This window comes from Anomaloglossus baeobatrachus, chromosome 5, assembly GCF_048569485.1.
Source record: "Anomaloglossus baeobatrachus isolate aAnoBae1 chromosome 5, aAnoBae1.hap1, whole genome shotgun sequence".
NCBI lineage: Eukaryota > Metazoa > Chordata > Amphibia > Anura > Aromobatidae > Anomaloglossus > Anomaloglossus baeobatrachus.
In genome coordinates, this window is record NC_134357.1 from 207,747,979 (window position 1) to 207,767,305 (window position 19,327).

At 42.6% G+C, this 19,327-nt stretch overlaps 1 protein-coding gene across 10 annotated transcripts in view; it reads left to right on the top strand.

Annotated features, from left to right (window-relative positions):
• Window positions 1–19,327, top strand: part of ERLIN1 (ER lipid raft associated 1) — a 494,724-nt gene that overhangs the window by 122,971 nt on the left and 352,426 nt on the right. For all 10 annotated transcript variants that reach the window (XR_012754236.1, XR_012754235.1, XM_075349108.1 and 7 more), the window contains exon 6: window positions 19,040–19,165. Coding sequence is in view for 8 of the 10 variants with exons in the window: in XM_075349108.1 (XP_075205223.1) it covers window positions 19,040–19,165 (126 nt within the window). In the remaining 2 variants the exon portion in view is untranslated. The remainder of the gene's footprint in view (window positions 1–19,039; window positions 19,166–19,327) is intronic.

Below are 19,327 nucleotides of genomic sequence, written 5' to 3' on the forward strand. Positions count from 1 at the left end.
GCTTTTAGACCATAAATAATCCAAAGAAAACCAGTTTATAATCATTTAGAAACAACAATACTAAGACTTCAGAAATCGATGTTTTGTGGAATAACCATGATTTTTAATCATAGCTTTCATGTGTCTTGGCATGCTTTCCACCAATCTCTCACATTGCTTTTGGGTGAACGTATGCTACTCCTGGTGCAAAAATGTAAGCAGTTCTTCTTTTTTTGATGGCTTGTGATTATCCATTTCCCTCTTGATTACATCTCAGAGGTTTTCAATGGGGTTCAGGTCTGGAGATTGAGCTGGCCATGACAGGGTTTTAATGTGGTGGTCCTTCATCCACACATTGATTGACCTAGCTATATGGTATGGGGCATATTTTTTCTGCATGGGGTCATTTGAAAATTTCTACCAACCTTCGGGGGCCGCACAAAACTATCAACTTGAAAATTAACCTAATATATTTGGTCAACCAATTAACTCACTGTTGTGGCTGGAGCTTCTACTCTTTGGTGCAACTGTAATATTAGGCGATGTTGATCTTGTTGCTTTTCACAACTGCTTTTCCAGGTTTGAGTTGGCTGGGACTGCTGTATATACATCACAGGAGGGGATGGGGGCATATACATCACAGGGGAGGGTTGTAAAGAATATAGATCGCTGGGGGGCATAGACATCAAAGGAGATGCTGACGGCAAATACATCAGTTGGGAGGAGTATATATCACTAGAAAAGCTGTGCAACATAGACGTGACTGTGGGTATAGACATCACTGGGGGGTTCATACATCACTGGGGGTATATACATCATTGATGGGGAGCAAAGACGTAGCTGGGGGCATAAACATTGCTGGGGAGGGCTGGGAGGAATATACATCACTAGGGAAGCAGTGGGGCATAGACCTCACTGGGGGTACATACATCACTGGGTTGCACAGACCTAGCTGGGGGTACATTCATAGGGCGATGCCGGTGGGGCACAGGCAGCCCCCGGGGGATGCCGGTGGGGCACAGACAGCGCTGCCCGGCACAGTAGGATCTGGGGGATGATTGTGCAGTCCCTCATCTTCTGTTGGATTGGAGCGCACCTCACGCTTACTCCGTCTACAAAGTACGTCCTCACGTAGCCAGTGCCAGCGTGGGGACGTAGTCCTTCAGGTATAGAAATCTCAGCGTTGAGCATTGAACGCGCCGTGCGGGGTTTTAAAGGGCCAGGAAGATGCGGCTGCCGCCCCAGCACTGCGGTCCCCGGGAATCAAGACTCAGCCCGGGGGCCGCAGAAAGAGTCATTGCGGGCCGCATACGGCCTGTGGGCCGGAGGTTGCCCACCTCTGGTCTAACCGTTAGACGACCAGGTGTTGGGCAAAGCTGAAAATTAGACTCATCAGGGAAGATTACCTTACTCTAGAAATTGGGCAGATTTAAACTTTGCGACGGACGTAGTCAAGAGGAAGATGGATAGTCACAAGTCATCAAACAAAGAAGAACTGCTTACATTTTTGCGCCAGGAGTGGCATAAGGCCACCCAAAAACAGTGTGAAAGACTGGTGGAAAGCATGTCAAGACACATGAAAGCTGTGATTAAAAATCATGGTTATTCCACAAAACATCGATTTCTGAATTCTTCCCGAGTTAAAACATTGGTATTGTTGTTTCTAAATGATTATGAACTTGTTTTCTTTGCATTATTTGAGGTCTGAAAGCAATGTTTGTTTTTTTGACCATTTCTCCTCTTCAGAAAATAAATACAAAATGTATTGCTTGGAAATTTGGATACATGTTGTCAGTAGTTAATAGAATAGAAGAACAATTTATATTTTACTCAAAAATATACCTATAAAGAGAAAATTCAGAAAAACTGAACTGACAATTTTGCAGTGGTCTCGTAATTTGGCCAGAGCTGTTTAATGCATAAATTCTTATTCGTGAGTTGAAAAGAACGAATCCGTAGCATGTGTTCTCTAGTCACCCTCCACGACACCATACAGGAGTTTAGCTTAATAAGGACAGGAAACAAAAAAGGTTAAATAACCCCTATGGAGCACAAAGAGGTTACCTGCGGTGATGAGAATGCCACATGCAAACTTTCCTTAGCAACCAGGTTGGAGCTAACTGGCTTCCTCCTCCATCGCTGCTCCCATCTCCTTGGGATTCGGGACCTGCCTGCCCCTCCTGTGCCTCTTGGAGGTAAAGCAGGGCAGGCTAACTCACTGGGGGCCTCTCTGAGCTCCCCGACATCTTTTCCTTTCACGCGCGGTGGCTGTGGGGCGCACAGGAAGTGACGTTATCAGGTGCTCTTTGCCAGCGTCACTTCCGCATTTCATGTGTTCCACTATAGAACGCACGCGCAAGCACTGCCCCTTGGTGGTAAACCAACACTCGCCCCTTTAGGCGATACAAGCGTATACGTGTATACGCTTACGTATACGTGTATACGTATATGCGTATACAAGCTTCACTTGGTTAGTCTCTTATGATCTGTAAGACTTCTCTCCTCCTCCTGGGATGTATTTTTACAGCTTTTTCTTTCCCCCCTTAGGGAGACAAAAATGTTGCACCCCAGAAGAATAAGACCTCCAGCCGTAAATGTGTTGTGTAGGAAGAAGCTTCCATCGGGCCATAATAAGAGACTATGTCTACCCTATACTGACAGAGTAGTTAGAGAGGAACAACCCTTCCTCGTTGAAGAGTTAAGAAGCCTGGTGCGTCAGGAGTTTCACTCTTCCCTAGCATCCCTCTCCTAGCCTCTTCCCACTGCAGCCCCAGTACCAAAGAAGAGAAAACTTAGCCCCATGGAGGAGTCAGTCAGACGCTTTAGAAGGTCCTTCATCACTACCAGATGAGGTAATAGAGGAGGATGAAGGTATCTCTTCAGTGGATAAAGTCGAGACCAAATATTTCTTCTCCATGGACGATATGGATGAGCTACTGGGAGCGGTGCGGGATACTATGCGGATTGAGGAAGAGAATCGGCCAGGTCAGTACAGGAGGAAATGTTTGAAGGTTTAAGAACCTGAAAAAAAGTACAATTCCCGGTGCATGAGATCATTAAGATATGATTCTTCAAGAGTGGAAATTCCCATAGAAATGCCTTACCATTCCTCGGGAATTGAGGAACCGGTTCCCCCAAGAAGACGATCCCGCCTGCTGCTGGGAGGTGTCTAACGTGGATGTGCAAGTAGCCAGAGTGGCCAGAAGGACGACTCTTCCTTTTTAAAGATTCCTCACAATTTAAGGATCCCATGGACCGTAAGATTGACAGCCTTCATAGAAAGTCCTGGGAGACCTCTGCGGTACTACATAGGACTTGGGTGACTTCTACATGTTTAGGCAGATCATTGTTCAGGTGGCTGGGCCAGTTCGAGGACCATCTTGCACAAAACACCCCAAAGGAAGATCTCCTGGCTTCTCTTCCACTTCTACAAAAGGCGATGGGATTTCTCGCAGATTAATTGGCCGAGTTAGTCCGGGTGGTGGCAAGAAGTGGGGTTCTTTCAAATTCTGCAAGACGAGCCCTTTGGCTTAAACTTTGGAGCGGTGACGCGACTTCTAAAGTTAAGCTATGCTCTATCCCCTTTCGAGGAAAATGTTTTTGGCCCAGCCCTGGACGATATCCTGGAGAAGGCAACAGATAAAAAGAAGCTGTTGCCAGAGGAGAAGCAAAAGAAGAAATGTTTTCGTCATCCCCCTCCCAGATTCAACCTACCCAGTACCGAGGGAAGGGTAAAATGGGCCATTGGAGTTATCAAAAAGGGGACAAAGGTAGGAACATCTTTATGTCCAAGAAGACCAAAGATCGGAGCCATCGCCAAGACAAGCAATGACGCCATCAGAATAGAGGGTCGTCTATCGAGGTTTCTTCAGCAGTGGCAAGAGATTTCTTCAAACCAGTGGGTCATAAACACCATCAAGGATGACTTAAGAATCATATTTGCCACATACCCTCCACAATGTCCAAGGGTCACCCCCTCCCCTTTTCAGGGATCACAAGACACCCTTATGCTAAGGATTTAGAATCTCCAAAAGATAGGAGTAATATCTTCGGTACCAGAGAAAGAGGTGGGTCATGGTCACTATTCCCTTCTGTTCTTGATAAAAAAAAAAAAAAGCCAATGGCGCCCCAAGGTTGATAATAAATCTGAAACTGTTGAATTGACACATCGTCTACAGACGATTCAAAATGGAGTACGTCAAATCCACCACACCTCTTATTGGTCACAGAATTTTCATGGCTACTATTAATTTAAAGGATGCGTATTATCACAACCCAATCTGTCACGCTCAAAAAAATCTTCCGTTTCGCTATTCTTCACAGCAGGCATATCCTTTACTACCAATTCAACGCTCTCCCGTTCAATCTCTCTTCAGCCCCTCGGGTCTTCACCAAGCTAATAGGGGAGGTGGTGGCGCTCATACGAAGTCAGAACATTTGTATCATTCCTTACCTCGATGACTTCCTGGTAGTGGCTCCCTTTGCCCAATTGCTCCAACAACTGGTGCAGACGACCCTCGGGATCTGTGATACCAATGTGATATGACTGAAAGAATGAGTGTGATGTAGATAGGGATCATAATCAAAAGATATAGTGATCCCAGATATTATTTGATCCATCAATAATTCAGTATCAAAGAGAGATGTCCTCTGGATAACCAATTTCACTATGACCAAAGAATACATGTCAAACAGATCTTAAGCAAAACCACGATAATGAGGAAGTAACATATTCGTGGTTATTATTTGACAACAGGTGCAAGGAAGCTGGCCTGTAAAATTAACGTCTCCTTGCAATATCTCCAGGAAACTGTGGTCGACCAGTTGTCAACTGGCTAAATGTGAAGGAAATGTGCAGGAAGCTGCTGGTGCCCACAGCAGCTTGTGGTCAAGTTACATGAACATGACTCAGCTGTCACATGCTGGTCACCAATTAACCATTCACAATTGCAATACTGCATTTGCACACGACTACAAATTTTCCTATAAAAATACACCGGACTCACTTAATGTTAGGGAAACCTTCCAGGACATTGAAGTGTACGCACTGCTCCTGTGATGCAAGATGTCATGTTGTTTCCTACTCCTTAATCAAGTCCCTCCGATGAGAAGGATTGCTACAACAAACGGTAATGTTGATGCATATTTCTGTTATTGTATAAGATTCTATGACTAAAAAAGTAGTTCTAATGCCTATGTACCATTGACTATTCATGTGCTATTAAAATAAATAGTATCTTGCTATAAAGAATATTAGTATTCGTGCCTGATTAGGATATCGGTGAGCGCTTCGTAAGTATGGGCTTTCAGCCCCCTTTTTAGTAGAATTTAGCAAGACATAAATTGGCGTAGTCGGCAGGATTACTTCTATAAGAAGCAATTTAACGATTTTTTGTAATTTAGAAATTAAAAACGTATATTTGGCAAATTTCTAGATATTTTTTCAATCTTTTTGCATAGTGTTAAAATGTTCAGAAAACGTAAGGATAACGTTAAGGAGGTTATTGTGGAGATCCCCAGCTGGACTGAGGCTCCCTACAATCTTATAGCACATGAATTGGTCAATTGTGGATTGGCAGAACAATGGCAAAATAAGCTCAAGGGTAGTGAAGCTACTGATGTTGTGAATGTACTCAGTAGTGCCCCTGTGAAAACAGGTAATGTAGTGTCTTGTGGATTGGCAGAACAATGGCAGGACAAGCTTAAGGGTAGTGAAGCTGTACTGCCCCTGTGATAACAGGTGATGTAGTGTCTTGTGGATTGGCAGAACAATGGCAGGATAAGCTTAAGGGTAGTGAAGCTACTGATGTTGTGAATGTATTCGGTAGTGTCCATGTGAAAGCAGGTGATGTAGTGTCTTTAGGACGGCGTATCTTGATTTTGGCAAGTGCATATAGTGTAATGCATGAGCGTAATCTAAAGATGCAGAAGAAAAGTTCCCAGATGGAACAAAAGATGATAGAATTAGGTGACCTGAAAACAGTTCTGGAATGTAATACCAGACTGTTGAAGGATACATTGGAACAATATCAGAATGTGGCAGAAAAAGCTGCCGTAAAAATTGCTCAAAATAAGTACAAGAAAAGAGGAAAGGTAAATAGAACCAAAGTACATAAAAGTATCGTCTCAGCTTCTATAAACTGGGATCCCGATACTTGGGATGGGGATGTGTGGGATTCCTCTTCATCATTTGATGAGGAGCATTACCATAAAGGGAATATTCAGGCTAATCCAGTAAGGAGGCGCCTAGAGAGGCCAGAGAATGAGATCATCCGGGAACATGTCCGGGATGGTCAGGGGAATCTGCAATATGACGAAGATGGTAATGCCATCACAAATGAGAGAACGATTCCTCATGTAAAAAATCGAGTAACCATTGAAGATTACTCTCAGGGAGAAGTTGATAGCATTTTAACACATTTTAGACAAAAACCAGGAGAAGGAGAAATTCCCTGGTTGGTCAGGGTGCACGATCTCGGAGGAGGTGGAGTGCACTTTGACGCCGGAGACGTGGCAAAATTTGTCACCATGTCTCGTGACCCAGAAATTCAGAGATCAATACAAAATTATTTTGTTGATCATAATGAACATAGTACTCAAAACTTAATTATGATCTTAGCCCATGCTTTTCTGGACAAATATCCATTAGAAGCAGACTTTCCTATCAATGATAAACCTTGGTATACCTTAAAAGATGGTATGGAAAGGCTGAAGGAAGAAGCAATGAGGAATGCTCTTCCTCTTTTGGGAATGGATGATGATTATCTCCAGTACCCATTGACAGCCAGCATAAGAAATAGGCTGGTTAAACATGCTCCTCCAGCATACAAAACAGTTATTTTAACCTTAACTGTAGCGCTGACTGGAGAATCAATCGGTGTAGTTCTAGGGAGGATGAGGGAGTTACAGGATATGGGACAGTGGGATAAACCGTCCCCTGGAGGCCATGTTGGTAACAGTAAGCCAAACAATCCTGATTGTAAAGAGAAATCAGTAGGGGAGGCCCCATGGGTGTCTCGCAAAGACATGTTCCAGACTTTCCTTAAAGCCGGGATCAATAAGGAAAGGATTGATGGAAAGGAGACAGGAGAATTATGGAAGTTGTACAAACAGAAAGTTCTATCTGCAAAGAAAGTGACCACTACAAATGTGGAAGGGGGCTCAAAAACCCCCAAGGTAAAGAAATCAGAGGGAAAACGGGAAAAAGCCCCAAAGAAAGTGTCTTGGGAAGATTTTCAGTCAGTTTATCCATGGGAAGAACTGGCTGCAGCCATGGCCACAAAGGTCACGGAAGGAAGGGCTAATACACAGACTAAAGTCTGTGTAAATGAAAGTTCAGAAGGAAGTGATTTTAGCATAGGTAGCCAGCCAAGCCCCCTATTGATAAAAAGGGACTAACGTCCCTACGTCAATCTTAGCATACATTGGAAAGGGGGAAATGTTCAAAGAGTCCCAGCTTTGATTGACACGGGGGCGGAGGCTGCTTTAATTCATGGAAACCCAGAAAAAAAATAAAAGGACCTCGAGTAAAAATTGCTGGATTAGGTGGTCAAGTGATCACCGGGGTTCAGACACAGGTAGCTTTGAAGATAGGTAATTTACCTATCAAGAAGTATACGGTGCTGGTAGTTCCTATACCAGAATATATTTTGGGAATTGATGTCCTAAAAGGGATGACTCTTAACCCCAAAGGAGAATTTTCCTTCTGTTAGATTAAGGGGCACTTTGCACACTGCGACATCGCAGGTGCGATGTCGGTGGGGTCAAATTGAAAATGACGCACTTCCGGCATCGCATGCGACATCGCAGTGTGTAAAGCCTGGATGATACGATTAACGAGCGCAAAAGCGTCGTAATCGTATCATCGGTGCAGCGTCGGCGTAATCCATGATTACGCTGACGCGACGGTCCGATGTTGTTCCTCGCTCCTGCGGCAGCACACATCGCTGTGTGTGAAGTCGCAGGAGCGAGGAACGTCTCCTACCGGCCTCACTGCGGCTTCCGTAGCTATGAAACAATATCGAATACCAGGAGGTCACAGAGAGATAGGAGAAACCATTAAAGAATTGGTAGAAACTGGGGTAATGCGCCCTACTACTACCGTATGGAATAATCCTTTCTGGACAGTTAAAAAGAGTGATGGCTCCTGGCGCATGACAGTTGATTATAGGGAGTTTAACAAGAATACTCCTCCTTTGACAGCTGCAGTTCCGGATACAATAACGATTCTGGAAAATATTCACACTCACTCCGGAACTTGGTATGCAGTAATTGATTTGGCAAATGCTTTCTTTACTATACCTATAGAAAAGAAGGCTCAAGATCAATTTGCATTCACTTGGTTAGGGAGACAATATACCTCTACCAGGTTACCCCAAGGATGGCTACATAGCCCCACAATCTGTCACCGGATGGTGGCAGAGCATTTGGATGAATTTGATCTACCATAAGAAATGCAGATCTCACATTATATCGATGATATAATGATACAAGGACAAGATGAGCAAAGTGTGAAAGATCAATTGACAAAACTGGTTGCTTATATGAGGAGTAAAGGATGGGAAATCAATGATGCCAAGGTTCAAGGACCGTCTCAGGTGGTAACATTTCTAGGGATTCAGTGGAACAAGGGGCACAGAGAGATCTTGCCCAATGCCAGACAGAAAATTATTAATTTTCCGGTCCCTAAATCCAAACAAGAGACTCAGTCTTATATTGGATTGTTTGATTTTTGGAGACAACATATCCCTCATTTGGGACAAATGTTGGCTCCTTTGTACAAAGTAACGAGGAAAAAATATGAGTTCCACTGGGGAGAGGAACAGCAAAATGTGTTTGAGATGGTCAGGGAAGTATGGCAAGACATTGAAGGGATTATTCAATCTACCAAGACCACTGTATTTCATGTCGATGCTCATGTCCCTACTAACTCACTTGAACGTTTGTTTAATTCAGAAGCAGATAAAGCAGCAGCCATCAGACAAGTCAGTCCAACAGTTGACAAGGCAAGGTACAGCTGTTTGGGCACACTAGAAAGAGCGACACCTTATTCAGCAGGTTTAGATCTCAGTACATTGCAAACTGTCGTGGTACCCCCAGGTAAGGTAAAACCAATTTCAACAGGATTGGGTTGCCAGATACCAAAGGATCATTATGGTCAAATAGCCACTCGTTCTAGTTTAGTGTTAAAAGGAGCCATAGTGGTGGGAGGGGTAATAGAGGCAGATTATCAGGGAGAAATCAAGGTACTGATGCTAAATTGGGAAATGAACCTTTGATATTGATGAAATACCAGAATGTGGCTCAGATGTTGATAATTCCAATAAACTTGTCTGAAATAAGAGAAGGAACTGCCCCATCAGAATTAACAATACGGGGTACTAAAGGTTTTTTATCCTCTAATATTACAAATGTAGGAGCAAAAATATGGATTCAAAACCTCCAAGGACCGCCCTCAGAGGCAGAGGTAATAGCGGTCGGAAAAGATCGTACTCTCCTGATAATGAGACCAGGAGTGGAGAAGTGGGAATATGTTCCACAAGAAAAATGTTATTTACGAGAATAATAGTGTATCTTTATTTGCAGATGGTGTTGTAAATAAGCGCAATCCATGGTATCGGTTACTGGGAAGAGCTCGATAGTGGGATGGAGAAATTCCTGTGTTTGATGTTTGCCTCTTTGGTCGTTGGATGGACAAGTCTACATCAGGAGGAACCTATGGCGAATAAATTTCTGATGCACCATCACATTTTCAACACACAGATTGCTGGATCTGAACACATTCTTCGTTTACAGCCACCAGTATCCCTTATCTGGATGTCCCGGTATCGATGGAGTAAATCTTAAAGTGGAAAAGTTGTTCTGATCATCTTGCTGATAAAGACACTTGAAATGTTCGTCTATAGAATACTACAGTACCCATTTCCGTAGTGGGATGGATCAATCTTCCATGGTGGCAAGGCAATTTTAATGCAACAGTCACCAATTTGCAATATCTGGCTTTTAAGGGAGGAATTTGGGTACCAAGAAATAAGACTTGACTGACTAACCTGGGATTCATCCCTATGGGGAATATAAAAATAAGTTTTGGGACAGCTATAAATACTGTAGATGCTTTTAAACCCAGCTTAGTGGAAAGGACAATTCATGATATGCTTTATGCCAATATGTTCATAAATGGGACTAGTGAAACTTGTAGTAACATATCAGGAAATGTAATGTGTAATGATTCCTTTGAATATTGAGCAAATGCCAAAACACATGATGTTCAAGGGAGCTTTTCAGATAATATTGCTTTTAGTTTTAATATACATAGTAGTGAAAGTGATTATATTTGTGATTCAACGTTTATCTAAACAAACCAAGAAAACAAAATTTGTGGCAAACGATATTTCTTTGTCATGGTATGGTATATTCCGAGTGGTCTTCCTCTAGTGGAATATAATCCCTGGGATCAAGGACCGATTGTGATACCAATATGATATGACTGAAAGAATGAGTGTGATGTAGATAGGGATCATAATCAAAAGATATAGTGATCCCAGATATTGTTTGATCCATCAATAATTTAGTATCAAAGAGAGATGTCCTCTGGATAACCAATTTCACTATGACCAAAGAATACATGACAAACAGATCTTAAGCAAAACCACGATAATGAGGAAGTAACATATTCGTGGTTATTTGACAACAGGTCCAAGGAAGCTGGCCTGTAAAATTAACGTCTCCTTGCAATATCTCCAGGAAACTGTGGTCGACCAGTTGTCAACTGGCTAAATGTGCAGGAAGCTGCTGGTGCCCACAGCAGCTTGTGGTCAAGTTACATGAACATGACTCAGCTGTCACATGCTGGTCACCAATTAACCATTCACAATTGCAATACTGCATTTGCACACGACTACAAATTTTCCTATAAAAATACACCGGACTCACTTAATGTTAGGGAAACCTTCCAGGACATTGAAGTGTACGCACTGCTCCTGTGATGCAAGATGTCATGTTGTTTCCTACTCCTTAATCAAGTCCCTCCGATGAGAAGGATTGCTACAACATACGGTAATGTTGATGCATATTTCTGTTATTGTATAAAATTCTATGACTAAAAAAGTAGTTCTAATGCCTATGTACCATTGACTATTCATGTGCTATTAAAATAAATAGTATCTTGCTATAAAGAATATTAGTATTCGTGCCTGATTAGGATATCAGTGAGCGCTTCATAAGTATGGGCTTTCAGCCCCCTTTTTAGTAGAATTTAGCAAGACAGGATCCTACAAAAATTGGGATGGGTGATAAACCCTCATAAATCGGATCAACTTTCCTCTACAAGGAAGGTCTTCCTCGGAGTTATGCTGGATTCCATCAAACAAATGTCCTTTCTGCACATAGACAAGCTATTGGGGATCAAAAACAAAGCTTCGGCCCTGCATGGTCAGCAATCAGTAACCCTAAGATTTGCAATGTCAATGTTAGGGTCTATGACGTCATGTATCCCGGTAGTGTCCTGCGCTCAGGCCCACTGATGCTCACTACAAGCACATATCCTAGCTTCTTGGGACGGTTCTCAGAGAACCCTGAACAAAAATTTTTTTATGTCAGGTCCGGTAAAAACATCTTACTGTGGTGGATGATTCCAACACATCTACAAAGAGGAGTCTGCTGGAATCGGTAGCCACTGATGAAGATTACAACAGATGCCAGCCAGAGAAGCTGGGGAGTGATAGTCTTTCAAGTTCCCTTTCAAGGTCTTTTGACCCCGGAAGATCACCCGCAGATCCTCAAATTGCCGAGAGCTGGAGGCTGTGGAGAAGCTCTCAGAGCAGGAGCCCCCATTAACCAGGGTGCACACGTAATGGTCTACTCAGATAATGACATCTGTGGCCCACTTTCGTCATCAAGGAAGCACACGCCACGTGAGACTACAAAGGATTTCCGCAAAAATATTTTATTGGGCAGAAAGACATCTTCTATCTCTGTTGGCAATACATCTGAAAGGTTCCGCAAACACCCAGGTGGATTATCTCAGCAGGAAGAACATTCAATGGTCTCTGAAGGCAGAAGCATTCCACATCTTAGTCCTGAGGTGGGCCCATCCATAGGTGGATCTCTTTGCGACTAAGCAGAACGTAAAGGTAGATCAATGTTTTCCCCTGAATCCCAACAATCAGGCTCTAGCAGTGGATGCTTTCTCCCTTTCCACTAGCCTATGCTTTTCAACCAATACTACGATTAGCAAGGACTCTGAAAAAGATCAGAACAGACAAAGTCACTACCATACTGGTTGTACCAATGTGGCCCAGGAGAAACTGGTTTGGGGTTCTCATCAGCTTGACGGGACTTTCATATTGCCTCAAGTCCACAATCTTCTCCATCACGGTCTGCTCTTCCACCAAGATCTCAGGAGGCTGAACTTGGCAGTGTGGCTTCTGAAGCCATAATTCTGAGAGCCAGAGGCCTGTCAGAGAGACTAATTGAGACTCTTCAAAAAAGCCGTAAGGCAGTCACAAGTCTTATATATTTTAAGATATGGAAAACCTTTACCACCTGGTGCAAACCTCAGATTCCTAACCCATTTCATCCAAATATAGCTCACATCCTGGACTTCCCACAAAACGGCCTTGAAAAAGGTCTCAGTCCCAGCACTCTTAAGGTCCAGGTATCAGCACTGAGTGCTTATTTTGATCAAGACCTAGCAAACCATCGCTGGGTGAAATGATTTCTGTCTTCGATGGTCAGGTCTCATCCTAGATAGCTTGCTATTGTTCCTCCCTGGGACCTAAACACAGTTCTTAAAGCATTAACTCAATCCCCCTTTGAACCTCTGACTTCCTTACCCCTGAGGATCCTTTCCTGGAAGACAGCCTTTTTGATAGTAATCACCACAGCCAGACGTGTGGGTGAACTTCAGGCTCTTTTTATACGGTAACCTTTTATGAAGATTCTTGATGATAGGATTGTCTTTTGTCTGGATCCATCTTTTCTTCTAAAAGTGGTGTCAGCCTTTCATAGGAACCAGGACATTATCTTACCATCTTTTTGCCAGAACACGGCTAACCAAAAGGAGATGGAGTTCCATTCACTCAACGTGATTCTCTACTTACAGAAGATCAAATCCTTCAGGAAGGATTCCAATCTTTTTATCCAGAATGTGGGTTGGAATGTGGGAAAAAGGCGACCAAAAACACGTTATCCAAGTGGATAAAAATTGCTATCAAAGAAGCATACACTAACCAGGGCCTCCTTCCTCCCGATCACCGAACAACTCATTCCACAAGATCAATGTCGGTTTCCTGGGCCGAGAGGGCAGATGCTTCCATCGAACAGATTTGCAGAGCTGCTACCTGGTCCTCTGTCCATACTTTCACCAAACATTCCAGGCTAGACTGGCTTTCCAATAAAGACCTGGCCTTTGGTCGTAAAGTACTACAAGCTGTAGTCTCTCCCTAACTTTTCGTTGGCACTCCCTCCTGTGTGCTGTCGTGGAGGGCAACTAGAGAAAATAGAATTTTTTACCGTTAATTCGGTTTCTAGGAAACCCTCCACGACAGTACAGTTATTCTCTCCCTATCATTTTCTTTTGTTCTGCATTTTAATGGCTTATTTCTGAGATTTAGTCCATTCATGCATTTGTGGTTACTTTGGAAAAACACTGGAGATGTGAGGTGGGGAGGGGTTATTTAACCTCTTTTTGTTTTCTGTCCCTATTTGGGTGGAGAGTTAACCTCCTGTGCTGTCGTGGAGGGTTTCATAGAAACCGAATTAACGGTAAGATAAATTCTTTTTACTCACAGGGATTATGTTTTAATGGTATATTTAAATTGACATGTTCGTACATGGTCTATTAAACTCCTCCCATTGTATATAATGTCATGTACTTAGTTAATTATGCACTAAATAGTTACATATTTGTCATTGTTATATAAAGGAAAATGAATTTGTTGCCTAATGTACAACTGCCCTAGAAACATCCAAGAATGAAAATCTTCTCTTTGTTCTTGCATGCCTCCTGCCTTTGAGTGGTATATGTTATTTATAAACAGAGGAGCCATGTGGAGATATTTTTACGTTTGGGCTGTATTAAAGTGATGAGGAAAATTGGACCCTTTAAGGATCGAGTTTCTTTTTTTGCATTAGGCTGCTTTCACACATCCGGTTTTAACTCTGCGGCACAATCCGGCTCTTTGCAAAAAAAACGCAACCGTTTTTTTTTGCCGCCGGTTGCGTTTTTCCCACTTAAACTTTCATTAGGGCCGGATTGTGCCGCATGGCCTTGCGTTCGGTCTGGTTTTTTGCCGGATGCGGCATATTTAGCCGATGCGGCGGCCGGATGGAACGTTGCCTGGCACGTTTTTTTGTCCGGCAAAAAAAAAAAATGCATCCAGCCCATGCGGCGCTTTTTCCAATGCATGCCTATGGATGCCGGATGTGGCGCGATGCGGCAAAAAACGCATCCGGCCGCCGCATGCGTTTTTTCCACTGCTCATGCTCAGTAGCCTGCTGCAAGCGGCAAAAACCGGACAGGCCGCATGTAAAAAACGTATGCAAAGGATGCGGTTTTCTCGCCGCATCCGTTGCATAGGTTTTAGAGCCGGATTGGCCGGCTCTGCTAAAACCGGAGGTGTGAAAGCAGCCTTAATGAGCACTCTTCAGTTTTCAAATCTGACCAGCGTCACTTTGAGATGATATCTCTGGAAAGCTTCAACATATTCAAATGACTTTTTTTTTTGTGACAAGTACTTCATGTTAGTAGTAAATTTTAATCAATATTTGCTTTCATTTATGAAAATATTGCAAATATGAGAATACATTTTGAAATTTTGCAATTTTCAAAACTTTGGTTAAAAAAAATAAATAAAAAATGCCCTAAAACCAGATGGTTATATCACACAAAGTAGTTAATAAATAAAATTTACCATATGTCTTCTTTTCGTCAGCACCATTTTTGTAACAGAATTATTTTTTTGTTAAGAAGTTAAAATGGTTAAAGGGAACTTGCCAGGTGCAATATGCACCCAGAACCACGAGGAGTTCTGGGTGCATATTGATAATTCCTGACTAACTGTCCCTGTATACACGAACATAGATAAAGAGATCTTTAGAAAAAGTATTCCTTTATGATATGCTAATGAGCGTAGGGACTAGTGACACAGGCGTTAGTTTCTTCACTCGTTTCGCCACCTTAGCATGGTAGCACGCCCAAAGGAGCTTTCTATTCAATGTCTTTTGCCAAGCGTCCTCAGCGGTGACGTGTGTACCGGTGTCCGTTGCACCGCCTCATAATGGAAACTACACCCCTCAAGGAATTTATATCTGTTTTTAATTTCCACAAGGGTAACAGAAGATAATGGACCACAAAAATTGTTACGCAACTTCTCCTGAGTACTGCAATACCCAATAAGTGATTGTAAACTACTTTTCAGGCACAGTACAAAGCTCAAAAAGGAAGGGGTGCACTATCGGAGTGCAGATTTGACTATTTGTTATAGTTTGCGAGTGTCATGTCGTATTGTCACATTGCCAGAACTGCAGAACCACCCTCCCCATCAGTGACCCCATTTTACAAACTACACCTCTTACTGAAATCATTTAGGGGTGCAGGTATCACCTACATGTGTTTCACAAAATGTTCTACCATTGGGCAGTGATGAAAAAATATTTTATGAATGAATATGACACTCGAGAAGGAAGGAGCGCTGTTTTTCTTTTGAAGCACAGCTTTTCCTAGAATAGTTTGCGGACTCCATATACTGGCAACTTAGGGGCTCTGAAGAGCAGAAACCCTCTTCAAGTGACCTCAATTTGAAATTGCACCCCTCTGGGAATTCATCTACGATGGATGTTGCAGAGTGAAAATACAAATCTGTCATTTTAGTGCCCTACATTTGTGCCCAGCTTGTGCATCTACAGATACACATCCTATAAATTAAATGGTCTCTGCTCACTACAGTAATGCCAAATATGCTACAGAACTGTGGTTTAGGCACATTGTGGGGCATTTGGATGTGGGAATGCAGAATTAGAGGATTTTTTTTATGCTGTTCACGTTGTAAAAGTGATGATGGCTTTATTATTTGGGTTAGGATGATTACACCGAGCCACATTCATATTTCTTATGTTTTGCCACTTCATCACAATAAAAACTGTTTATAGGAAAAAAAATATTGTTTTTCCATCACAAGAGCTATAGCTTATTTATTTTTCCACTGATGGAGCTGTATAGGGGCTTGTTTTTTGCAGGATAAGATGACATTTTTTTACATTTTCTTTTCTCGCATTTTATTCCACTTTTTTTGGTGCTATGATGAAAAAGAATATTTTTTGCTAAGTTTTTTTTGTTTTTTTTTTATATAGTGTTCTCTGTAGTGATTAAATAGTGTGACCGTTTTATTGATTGGATCATAATGGACACGGCATTACCAAATGAGTACTTAATTAGTTTATTTTTCATTTCATTCAATATTTGTTCTTTTATTTTAATTTTTATTAGATTTTTGCAATTTGTTTTTTGCTAGCAGAAGATAAATCCAGCTCCACAGAGTAAAATTTAAATTTTTATTGATCACTTTAAATAAAATCCAAAGCCCTAAGTGCTTAAAAAATAACAATTCAGATAAAGTGCAAGTTGAAAAAAAAGCTGAAGGCACAGCTAGCATGGCAATCAACGTGATAATCATGATACCTTAGTACAACTGACATGTCTAAATATAGAGACTCCTCTTAGGCTAGGTCCACATTTCCGTAGGTTATAATCACTCACAATCCGCCGCTCTGATAAACAACGCAATCCGTTTGGCGGATTCCGTTGTTCCCATACACTTGTATGAGCGGCGGATTGTGACTGATGATGGTGCGTTGCATCTGCCGCCCGACTGATCAGTCATGGAACGACTGACCGTCGGGAGGCAGGAACGCAGCATATAGCGTTTTTTGAGCAGCGGAATCCTTTTGATTTCGCTGCGCATGCTCTCTCTTGGCGGACAAACGATCAGCTGATCACCCGGCAGCCGCCTTCTCTGAACGATCAGCTGATCGCCCGGCGAACGGCTTCTGTGAGCGATCAGCTGATCACCCGGCTGATCGCTCTCATTAGCCGGCCGCCGTGTGATCATCTGTTCGCTCTCAAAAGCCGGCGGCCGGCTATTGTGAATGATCAGCTGATCGCTTTCATTAGCCGGCCGCCGGGAGATCATCTGTTTGCTCTCAAAAGTCGTCCGTCGACTATTGTGAACGATCAGCTGATCGCCCTCATTAGCCGGCCTCCGGGAGATCATCTGATCGCTCTCAAAAGCTGGCGGCCGGCTATTGTGAATGATCAGCTGATCGTTCTCTCTCTCACGTTTTACAGTGGACTTCGCTTTATGATGACAATGAATTCTTATTCTTGTCATCCGTTATACAACGCATCAGTCACAAGCGTGAAGCAACGCATGTGACTGATGCAAAACAACGGAAATGTGAACCTAGCCTTAGAATGCTCAGCTGAAAGTTAATCAATACACAGAAATTTAACACTCAACAGACTATAAAGAAGTATAACTGCAGCGGCAGCACAGAGTATTGACGCACAGGGGAATTTGACGCTGCAGAAACTGGAATAGGAGTATAACAACCCTAAGGCTGTGTGCGCATGCTGAGTTTTTTGTGCAGTTTGTTGCCCAAATCTGCATGTCTAGCCTTATGCCCGCAAAGTCAATGAAAATTCTGAACTGCTGTATGCACGTTGCTTCTTTTTTCCTTGCAATTTTGCAGTGTCAATGGTTGGTGCATTTTTTTTCCTGCCCTTCCAGGTATTGATTTCACCAAAAAGCGCATCCTGGTATATATATCCCCATCCTGGTATAGAAGTCCCCTTCATGGTCCATCCTCTTATAGATGTCCCCATAATGGCCCCATCCTAATATACATGGCCCCATCCTGGTATACATGTCCCTATAATGGCCCCAGTCTGGTTTATATTCCCATCCTGGCCGCATTCTAGTACATGAGATACCCCTGCACACAGTAAAAATAAATAAAGAAAGAAACGATTATACTCACCTTCCCCCGCTCCTCAGATGTCCTCCTCCGATGATGGCTTGTCGCAACTGACCAGAGTGTAAGCAGCGCAGTGCATGACATCACTGCGCCCACTTACAGCGTGGTCAGCTGCCGGGTGCCAGCATATTCTCTGCTCCCACACCCTGGATTATGGGCGTGGGGAGCAGTTATTATTCATAGCCTTAATCGGTGGCACATCGCAGTGCAGGGACCCAACGAGTCTCTGTGCTGCAATGTATTTTAGCTGGATGCGTGCCCTCGGACACATATATAGCTGAAACAGGTTCTGGTACCCCTGCAACCACGATTGTTACGTCCCTGGCTGCTTCTGCTTTTTTTTCCCCAAGAGCAGCGGTCATGGTCTGCTCCATGGTGTTAGTAACAGCCAGCCCCCTGATAAGCTGCTTTTGTTCCTTCTGAGAGCAGGAGGGCATGGTCTACTCTGTGCTGTTAGTAACAGTTAAGACATTAATCTGTCACATTTTTCTTTCAATTGTTGGAAAAAAATTGATTTAAGACATTTCTTTAAAAGCGCTGTCATCAAATCACTTCAATAGAAGGGCGTTTCTTTTAATAACCTTTTATCTGTAAAAAAAATAAATCTGTATTTTAGGTACCATTTATGGCAAAATACAGAAGATATAAACCTTTTCAAATGGTACAAAAAAACAACTTCTTATTGTCAGCATTTATCCTATTGAAATGACTTTGCTATGAGTACCTTAACACTAGGTCCTCTCTGCCTCCTCACTATTCTGCAGTGTTTCATACTAAGTTTTCACAAGATGCTTACTCAGGGGAGGAACAAAGATAGCTACCATGGCTTTCTTGCACAATGGAGGAAAATGAGCATATAACCTGTAACTATCTTCACCATCTCAGTGCCATGGAGACTATCTGCCCCTTTTCATGTACATTTGAAGTAACTTTATTCCGCATGACCTTGATGCAGCAGAAGCAATATGCCAGACGTGCAATAGCTGTAGCTAGATATTTGTTTCTGATACCTAAATTTTCTTTACAGTATACGATGTTGTCAGGAATTACACAGCAGATTACGACAAGACTTTAATCTTCAACAAGATCCACCATGAGCTGAATCAGTTCTGCAGTGCACACACCCTGCAGGAAGTGTACATTGAACTGTTTGGTGAGTGTTTTGCTATTATAGATATTGGTTAAAAAAAAATAGAATAAAATTCAAAAAAGCATTTAATTAACCATTATTTAAAATATTATTGTGTAGTTCCCACATTTTGGTTACCCTGCCTGCCATGAAGTTTGTGCCAACAAAGCAGATGCTGTAGTTTCT